Genomic DNA, 10,546 nt, shown 5'->3' with positions numbered 1-10,546 from the left:
GCGAGTGCGAGCGCAAGCATGCCATTTGACTAGTTTGGTATTTCTGATTTGGGCTTTTTAAATGGAGGAAAATAGCCCTGTATTTGTATAAAATGTGTGTTTAGTGAATGTCAACTAACTATTGCTTATTTTTGTTCTAATTTCAGGCTACGGACAAGAGAAAAGCTCTAGAAGAGACCAAAGCATATACAACCCAATCTCTAGCTAGTGTTGCTTATCAAATAAATGCATTGGCCAACAATGTACTCCAGTTGCTGGATATCCAGGCATCTCAGCTTCGGAGGATGGAGTCTTCCATCAATCATATCTCACAGGTATCAGCTTGTAAAGTCTTAGGTTTATAGTTAGTCAAATGGTAGCACACGTCTTAATTATAAGGGTACATACCTGCTAAGAAACGTGTTGCTAGGAGACTTTGCTGTGGTGTGAACATTTTAGAGAGCACCTACATCAATCTTCATGGTATGTAAGTCTACCTACTGTTCCCTGTGGACGGTTGATGTTGTTAAGAGTGGAAAATGCATGATTCACAAGGCTGCTGCTGCTGTAGAAAAAAGTTTTTAAAATAATTAAAACCCTGTCTCGAAAAACCAAAAAATAATTTAAAAAATAGTGTTAGGGCTGGAGAGATGGATCAGCAATTAAGAACACTGGTTGTTTTTCTAGAGGACCTGGATTCAATTCCCAGCACCCACATGGCAGCTCAAAAGTGTCCGTAACTCCAGTTATGAAGGATTTGATACTCTCACAACAGACATAAATGCAGCAAAGCACCAGAACACTTTAGATAAAAAAGATATCATCTAAAAAATTACTCCTAAAAAGAAAAAAAAACATAGTAGCAATGTTTTTTAATACAGTGGTAACAAGTACTGTAATCTATAGACCAGTAAGAATTTATTATCATTATCAGGTATTATACAGCATAAAAGTGTGACAGGCAGTACAATAATAGGTATGTTCACACAGCCACTGCCATGAAACAGATGAGTAATATACTGTTCTTGGACACTGATGTAAAATCCTAGTAGACCTCAGGTAATATGCAGTCTCGGACAAATGTAATGTTACAATGGTATAGATGACCTGGGAATATAAAATCCTTACCTAGTATTTTACTGATTGATTGTAGGCATGGCCACTCTTAGCTTTGTTTTGAGTTGAGTAAGCTTTAAGTTTTGAAATAGTCTCACTGTAGCCCTGGTGGTCCCTGAACTAAGGTGTAGCTGCCTTAACCTCTTTTAAAAAAAGTTATTATTTTTTTTTTTTAATGTATGATAGTGGCTTACAAATATGTCTGTGTACCATGTGGGTGCCTGGTGCCCACAGAAGCTAAAAAAGGCCATCAGATCCCCTAGGATTGAAGTTATAGGTGGTCATGAGCTGTCATATGCTTCCTGGGAATCAAACCTAGGTTCTCTGTAAGATGATCTAGTGCTCTTAATGGCTGAGCCTTCTCTCCTGTCTCCAGCCTTAGCCTTTTAAATGCTGGGTTCGTAGATATGAACCACCATGTTTGCTTTTACTGTTTTTGTTTTTTAAAGTTTTCCTTTTATACAACCATAGCCTTTTGAATGCTGGGTTCATAGGTATGTACCACTATTCTTGCTTTATTTTTTGTAAATCTTCTTTTTACATTTGTAGAAAAACAACACAAAACTGAACATTTAAGGTGTTTTGTTGTTTTGACTAGGGATAGAACCTAGGGCTTTGTGTATTCTAGTCATGCATTCTATTACTGATCTGCGCACCCTTTTTTTGTTATGGTAAGCTGCCCAGGCTGGCCTTAAATTTTCTTCCTCACCGTACCTTAGCCTCCTGAGTAGCTGGGATTTTAGTTATATCCCACCATGTCAGCCTGTTGACTTTTGTTGAGGTAAACTAAATTACATTTAATTAAAGCTTATAATAGCATCTTGCCAATTTTTACATATTCTCAAGAGGTCATCAGCATAAAGAAAGGAACATGTACTTTTGTAAACTTTGCCTCCATCCCATCCCTTGTTCTCAGGTTTTTTGTCATTATAGAATAGTTCATATTTTCTAGAAATTTGTGTGAATGCATTCATGTACCTATCCCCTACCATTTTCATCTTGATTTAGCCCTTTTTACATAGCACACTTACTTGAAATTTACCCATACTGTTCCCATATAAGAGTCTGCTTTTATTGTTGAGCAGTTTCATTGGATTTCTCTCCCCTCCTCTCCCTTCCCCTCCCCTCCCTCCCCTCCTCTCCCTTCCCCTCCCCATCTCCTTCCCTCCCTCCTCCCCCCCCCCCCCTCTCTCTTTTTGGTTTTTCAAAACAGGGTTTCTCTGTAGCTCTCTGTAGCTTTGGAGCCTGTAGACCACACTAGTCTCAAACTCACAGAGATCTGCCTGTCTCTGCCTTCCAAGTGTTGGGATTAAAGATGTGCACTACCACTGCCCGGCTTGTTGAGCAATTTCTATTTATCTGTTATCTGTTTGTGTATCTGTTGTTGGAAATATAGGTTGTGTTTATATTTTGCCAACTGCACATTAAACTTCTATAAATATTTATATATAGATCTTCCTATAGTCAAATGATTTTCAATTTTTAGAAATTATATTTTTATTTATTTTTGTGTATGTGGGTGCATATGTGTCTCAGCATAATTTGTTTGGAGTTAGAGGTGACTTAGCTCCCTTTCAGTATGTGGGTCCTGGAGTGTGCTCAGATTGTCAGGCTTGGTAGCAAGTGCCTTCATGTTCTGAGTCATTCTCATTGGTCATGCTTTTGTTCCTTTAAAGAAGATATGTGTGTGGAATGAATAGTTTACATGGTAGATGTCTGTTTATAAGAAATTATCAGATTGTTTTTAGTGTTTACTGTCTAGTCTGTGAGAGATCTTATAAGGAACAAGATTATAGGTTTTGTTACTTTTTATGCATTTGTAGAAAGGAACAAGGTTGTATTATCTCCTAATAAAATCAGTTACTTTGGTTTTGCATTATTTTAAATGTTAGCAGTCTTTACTGGGATTAAATTCCAGCTAACTGATGTATTTCCAATTCTATACATTGTTAGATTTAATTTGATAGAATGTTGCGGGAATTACTTTATGGTCTTGAGAATTATTGGTTATGTTTTGTAGTATCTTTGACTTTGGTGTCATTATTGTAATTCTGGTTTTTATATGAGTAGTTTTCCATTTGACCCTAGACTTTTCACTTGGAAGTTATGGGTGCACACGTGTGTGTATGAGTGTGAGTGCGTGTGTTTATGTAGATGGAAGTTTCTGTTTTATTCAGTCCCAAAGAAACACACAGAGACTTATATTAATTATAAACTGTTTGGCCTATTAGCTCAGGCTTATTGTTAACTGGCTTTTACAACTTAAATTAACCCATAATTTTTATCTATGTTTAGCCACATGGCTTGGTACCTTTCATCGGTGAGGCATTCTCATCTTGATTCCCCTGCTTCTGGATGGTGACTGTGTCTCTGCCTTTTCTCTTCCCAGAATTCTAGTCTGTTCACCCTGCCTATACTTCCTGCCTGGCTACTGGAATCAGCGTTTTAATACGAATGACAAATCTTTACAGTAAACAAGAGCATATCCCACAGCGTGCGTGCGTGTGTGTGTGTGTGTGTGTGTGTGTGTGTTTGAAATACTGATTAAATTTGTTTGGCAGCTTCATACATGTTTGTAGTACATTTTGTTTACTCTCACCTCCCATCTTCTCATCTCCCTCCACTGATGTCAGGCTGCCGTGGACCTCGCAGGTCTCCTTTCCACATTCATACTTTTTGTTTTGTAGTCCTCTGTTTTTTAAAAGGACTACCTATGTGACCATGAGTTTAGAACTATCCATTGGGATCTTTATGACTGGTATTATTCTTTTGTTTTATGACGGACTCTACCTAGCTGGCCTGGATTTCACTGTGTACTTTAAGTTAGTCTTAAACTCAGGGTGACCCTCCTATTGCAACTTCCTGAATGCTAGGGTTGATTTCTTTAAATAAGGAGATTAGGACATAAGCATGCACAGAGGCAAGACTGTAAAGATAGAACATAAAGAGGAAATGGCCATCTGTAAGACAAGAAGCCAGCCGTAGGGATATGGTGGTCCTAAAAGACCAGCTGCTGGACTTCTAAGACATCCAACTTTATGAGGGCAACCCCAACAAATTAGTTTTACTATCTTTAGGGCCCTCACTTTTTGTCAACAATTATGGATTTTTTAAAAGTAGGGTTCTTTCTGGTATATAATTCTGGCTGGCTCCAGACTTGCCATGGTTTTGTTTTACCTTCTCCAGTGCTGGGATTATAGGCCTGCACCATTGCCAAGTTAGATGAAAAGTTCTTACCAAAACTGATTCAGGCAGAAAGATATACTACAAATTGATAATTGTCATTGAAATGAGAATAGTGTGATTATCAGCAGGACCTAAAGGTCACACAAACATTTAGTAGAAGTCATTTGATGGACTAGTTTTCTTTTAATGTTATGGGTGCTTAACCTGCATGTATATGTCTGTGTGCCGAGTGCCAACCAGAAAAGGCCTTTGGAGCCTTTGGAACTGGAGTTACAAGCAGTTGTGAACCACTCTGTAGGTTCTGGAAATTGAAACCTGGTCCTCTGGAAGAGCAGGCGGTATACTTGTTCCTAAGCCACCTCTCTGGCCCCAGATGCAGTTGCTGTTTTAAAGGATGACTTTTCACAGTTGATAGTTTCATAACTGGGGTTTAGTCCACTTGGTTTGATTCCCCAGGGCTGCATAGATCAGACAAGTTAGTATAGACCTGTGAACACTGGGGAAATGGAAGAAGGAGGATTTGGAGTTAGAGGTCATCCTTGATCACAACAAGATGAAAAACAGCCTGAGCTATTCAAGACTTTGTCTCAAAGAAGAAAAAGCAAAGCGGGGTGATGGTTGTGTTGTGGTGGTGGTGGAGGAGGATTTCTGAGTTCGAGACCGGCCTAGTCTACAGAGCAAGTGCCAGGACAGATTCCAGAGCTACACAGAGAAACCTGTCTTGAAAAATCAAAAAAAAGAAAAAAAAAAAAAGAAGTCCAAACAAAAAACCCAAGGGCAACAAATGTAAAAAACAAACCACCAAAACTCTAATAAAGTGTTATTTTCTTCTTTGAAAACACCCAGATTGTCTGCAGCATTGTTTCCTCTTCCCGTCCTTCCCGTCTGTCCTCTCAACCCCCTTCCCTCCCACCTTTTTGAGACCAGGTTTCATGATATCCAGGCTGGCTGTAGCTTCTGCTGCTACTTTTCTTCCCCTTCTACTGTTTACTTGTAAATTCTTTTAATTCCATGTGCACATTTGTGTTTGTAAAGATCCCTTGGAACTGGTGTTACAGAGAATTGTGAGCTACTGTGTGGGTGCTGAGAATTAAGCCTATAGGTGTTTGTTTTGTTTTTTTCTTTGAGACAGGGTTTCTCTGTGTAGCTTTGGAGCCTGTCCTGCAACTCACTCTGTAGACCAGGCTGGCCTCCAACTCACAGAGATCCACCTGTCCCTGCCTCCCAGGTGCTGGGATTAAAGGCATGTGCCACCACTGCCAGGTGACTATAGGTGTTTTTTTAATGTTAATATATTACATATGGACAGAATATATCTTTCAGTTTTTTGGTTGTAACTGTTTTCTCTTTTAAAGATTTGCCATAGGCTAAGCATGGTGGCACAGGCCTGTGATCCCAGCTACTTGGGAGTCAAGTTCAAGACCTGGGAAAATGGAGCCAATAAATGATGTGGGCTAAAGCCTCATATCAATAGCCAACTTTATTCAGAGCATCAGACAGTTTATACTCTGAGAGTAAAGAGAGTCATATGAGTAAAGTGTCCAAGCACAAATGCAGGCTGCATGTGGGTGGCTAGCTGCACATGGCAGAAGGTGTTTTTCCATAGCGGCATATGAACAAGTGACAGCCAGTTGTCATGAGTAATCTGAGGTAAAGTCACTCTGTCTGTGACACCTGGCAGGGGCAAGAAAGCATAACCCAAATCCCATTACATGTTTTTGAAGAAACTGAGATCACAAGTTCCTTGTCTTGGTTCCTTGGAATTTTCTCACAAGAAAGCTTACAGGACTCCATTCTTGGACCGTGTTCTGTCACTCTGTGTATCTTTTTTGTAAATTGCGGTAGTGTTGGAATTGGACCCCGCCTTTAGACTTTCTAGGCTAAGTGCTCCATCACTGAGCTGCAACTCCAGCCCTTGGTGTTGAGATTGTTGTTACTGTGTGGCTGAGACTGCCCTGGGACTGTGCTGCTGCTTCCTCAGACCACTTGAGTGCTGCAGCCTTAGTCCGCTTCCCTCCTGTTACTCCTCCACCAGGCTCCTCCTTCTTGACCCTTTTCCTTCCTTTTCTCTCCCTCCTGCCTCTTCTTCCTCCTAGCTCCTCTCTTCTCTTTCTCTTTTTCCTTTCTCCCCCTTTCGTACCTCACTGTACCCTCCTTTTCCTTTCTTCCCTTCTTCACTCCTGCTGTCTTTCCCTGCTTCCTTCTGTGGTGTTGTTATTTTTTGAGGCAGAATCTTAACTCTATACTCAGGCTGGCCTAGAATGTGGTCTGTGGCCTAGGATGATCTGAAGTTCACTGTAGTGATCCTGCTTCTGCTGCTCCAGTGCAAGGATTGTGTGTGTGTGTGTGTGTGTGTGTGTGTGTGTGTGTGTGTCTGTTAGACAAAGCTGTTATCATTAGCTTCATTTCACATATCCCTCCCCAAATTGTGTACTCTGTGAAGGTTGCGAAATGCCATTCAGTATTGCTTGGGATTATAATAAAAGTCCAAAATCTGTTCTCTTTCTTTCCTTGGTCTTCCTTTCTCCAGTGTTTATATATAATACATGCTACATGCCAGTTTTTTTTTAAAATCTTTTTTTAAGTTGATATTTATTCTCTGCTCCCCTCCCTGCCCCTCCTCTCCCCCTTTCAACTCTCCCCCAAGGTCCCCATGCCCCCAATTTACTCAGGAGATCTTGTCTTTTTCTACTTTCTACTTCCCATGTAGATTAGATCTATGTGAGTCTCTCTTAGTGTCCTCATTGTTGTCTGAGTTCTCTAGGATTGTGGTTTGTAGGCTGGTTTTCTTTGCTTTATGTTTAAAAACCACCTATGAGTGAGTACATGTGATAATTGTCTTTCTGTGTCTGGGTTACCTCAAAATAATGTTTTCTAGCTCCATACATTTTTTTTTTTTGGTTTTTTTCGAGACAGGGTTTCTCTGTGGCTTTGGAGCCTGTCCTGGAACTAGCTATGTAGACCAGGCTGGTCTCGAACTCACAGAGATCCGCCTGCCTCTGCCTCCCGAGTGCTGGGATTAAAGGCATGCGCCACCATCACCCGGCCGTACAAAGTTTTTTTAAAATGAAAAGCTAGATAGCCAGATGGCTCAGTATATAGGCTTTGTTACCAAGCCTGACAATCTGAGTTCAATTCCTGGAACCCATGGGGCAAAACAATTCCAGTAAGTTCCTCTGCTCACACAAGTGCTGAGGTATGTGCATGCACACAGACATGAGTACAGCCACACACATGCAAACACAACACACAAGTTTTTTATTTTTATTTTAAAAAGCCAAAAAAAAACCTTTGTACATGTACATATTATATGTTGATAATATTGTCTAACTACCTCCCTTCCCTCTTTTTTCCCACCACCCTCTATCATGATCAATTCTTCTAGAGGACTTTATTTTTTTACTTATGTATTGTGATTGTGGTGTGGTGGCATGGTATGGTGTGCATGTGGAGGTAGGGACTACAGGAGTTGGTTTCTCCTTCTATCTTTACATGGTGTCTTGGTTAGGGGTTACTAGTGCAATGATGAAATACCATGTCCTAAAGCAAGCTGGGGGGGGGTTATTTGGCTTATATTTCCATATCATAGTCCATTATTAAAGGAAGTCAAGACAGGAACTCAAACAGGCAAGGAACCTGGAGGCAGGAGCTGGTGCAGGCACTATGGGTGGATGACTGCTGCTTACTGACTTGCTCCTCATGGCTTCCTCAGCCTATTTTTTTTTAGAGCCCAGGACCACCAATCCAGGGGTGGTCTCACCTGTAGTGTTCTGGACCCTACCCCATCAGTCACTAATAAGAAAATGCCCTACAGCTTGCCTATAGGTATTTTCTTAGTTGAGGTCCTCTGCTTTCAGATGCCTATAGCTTATGGCAAATTGACATAAAACTGGCCAGCACACATGGGTTCCAATTACGAAATCAGGTTGTCAGGCTTTGCCAGGCCACCTCACCCTCTCTTCTACTTTCAAGCCTTGGCCCGGGACTTGGGATCCTCCTGCCTTTGCTCCCAATTGTTGCTATTATAGGCATGAGCCACCATGTCTAGTTATTTAATAGTAATTCTGACTCAAGTCTTTCACATTATCTGTTTCCATGGAGTCTGATTTTTCAGTTCATATTTTCTTAAGAAATTTAATTTGTAGTGTGCATATATAGGTCATTCCGAATCAAGTTAATTTCAGAGTTGATTGGAACTTTGTTTCAGGCATATTGAACAGAGCTATGTAGCAGGATTTTGGGCACTGGGCCATTTCCAGAGTCTGGCCTGTTTTAAATAGCAGGAACAGACAAAGGTTGTCTTTTTCTTTGCTGAAGGCTTTCTCTGTGTACTTGTCTTGGGACTCTTACACTTTTCCTACCCGTCTCCGTTTGCTATTCAGGGCAAAAGGCTTTAGATTTTCATTTCCTAGTTGTTTTCAGCAAATATATATTGTGGTTTTATTTCTATGTAGGAGTCTTTGGTTGAAAGCCATGTTACCCTTTCTGTAGAGGCAGTTGAGGTTCAGTAGGCCTCCTGATAGATACAGTGTAGGTTAAGGAAAGATTAGGTAGTATTGCTATGAGACAGCACTTCCCTGCCTGCTTTTCTGTGTTTGAACATCGGGACAAGTTTTTGTTTTTGTTTTTTTAAAGAAGCATATCTGTGCTCTTTAACCCACCAAAGTAACAAGGACAGGAAAGAGAACACATATAAAACAACATATTTCTTTGTGGTGATTTCACATAACCAAGTATTTGTTTTTTTTGTTTTAAAAAGATCTATTTTTTAAATTATGTACATTTGTGCATATATGTGCAGATGTGTGCGGGTTCCCTCAGAGACAGAAGAGGGTTTCTGATCACGTGGAGCTGGAGTTAGAGGGAATTTCCTCTGATGTGAATTCTTGGAACTGAACTTGGTCTTTGGGAAGGCCAGGCCATCTCTCTGGCCCATACAATCAAATCTTAGACGATACTGTGAACTGAAGTTCCCAGAAAAACATAGCTTTAACATAGCCATGCCTATGTTAAAGATTTACAAAGGCAATTGCCTGGTTAGAACTTGCTAAGTAGGAGGAGAGCCTCAGTGTTGTTGCTTATCTGGAGCCAGATTATCTTATGCTGTTACCAGCTAGCCGTTGTCTTCCTCTGTTTTACCTAGCAACCATTCTTGTGACTACTAGGTTAATTCTTTTCAAATGTACTGTTAGACCACCAACTTTCACCAACTCAAAGGCTAAGAAAGTTACAGATAATTCTCTATCAGATTCCCCACCTTTCTAGAACCAACCTACTTGATGCTTCCATCAATGTATTTGAGAAGTGCTATCATTTCTTACATTCTTTTGTTCTGTAACAATAAAACTTTCATGAAAATGTTTCATGAATATGGGAATTATATGTTCTTTTCATATATGTATTAGGGTAACCTGAGTGTGTTGCAGGCCATGGTCTCTCATACTTGGCTGCAGAGTAAACTTGTCTCTTGTTCTCTTGGATGCTAGAGCAGTTTCTGTTGCTGTTGCTGTTGTTTTAAAGACAGAGTCTCACTGTGTATCCCTGGCCTTGAATTCCTTTCACAGAGGCTCACACAGTCCTTGCTTTGTGGTCCACCATGCTCACCTCAGCTGTGCGTGTGTTGTAATCAAAAGATAGTTTTGTTTACTTGTGGAATTTACCAGTTTGCTTATAAATTGTGTATTTGGATTTTTTTGTCTCTTGTAGTCCAGGCTAGCCTCCCATTCATAACCTAGCTAGGGATGAGTTTGAGCTCCCAGTCATACTGTTTCTGTACAAGTGTGTGTATACCCAGTCTTCCAGATTGTCCAGAAAATTGCTTTGATGATATTTCATTCATTCTTTGAAAACATTTACTTACTACACAATTTATTTTGCCTAATTTCTAACATTAATTTAATAAAGGCTGGCTTTAAATTAGTGTGGCTCAGTAGGTATGTGCACTTACACAAGCGGCAGAACTCGTGCTCAGATCCCAGTACCCACATAAAAAGCCTGTGTGGGCTGGCTAGGTGGCCACCTTAACCTGTACAAGTAGCAGACTCAGAATTCAGCAAGAAGCCCTGTCCAGGGGAGGAGGAGAGTAGAGCAGGGTGGCCGATGGCCTCTGCACTCACATGCTGGGCATGTTCCTGCACACATACTCACACACATAACAAAGAAAGAGAAAGAAATTGACAGCCAGGCATGGTGGCACGTGCTTTACGGTCAGGAGTCTGGGGTGACAAGTTTAGGGCCTGGACTGCATAATGAGACAGCCCCCCCC

At 40.7% G+C, this 10,546-nt stretch overlaps 1 protein-coding gene across 10 annotated transcripts in view; it reads left to right on the top strand.

The window, feature by feature from the left end:
* Positions 1-10,546, top strand: part of Abi1 (abl interactor 1) — an 89,182-nt gene that overhangs the window by 31,783 nt on the left and 46,853 nt on the right. For all 10 annotated transcript variants that reach the window (XM_005354758.1, XM_005354753.1, XM_005354750.1 and 7 more), the window contains exon 2: positions 147-314. In XM_005354758.1, coding sequence (XP_005354815.1) covers positions 147-314 — 168 coding nt within the window. The remainder of the gene's footprint in view (positions 1-146; positions 315-10,546) is intronic.

The sequence above is a fragment of the Microtus ochrogaster genome, chromosome 16 (assembly GCF_000317375.1).
Source record: "Microtus ochrogaster isolate Prairie Vole_2 chromosome 16, MicOch1.0, whole genome shotgun sequence".
Taxonomy (NCBI): Eukaryota; Metazoa; Chordata; class Mammalia; order Rodentia; family Cricetidae; genus Microtus; species Microtus ochrogaster.
This window is presented reverse-complemented; position numbering and strand designations above follow the sequence as displayed.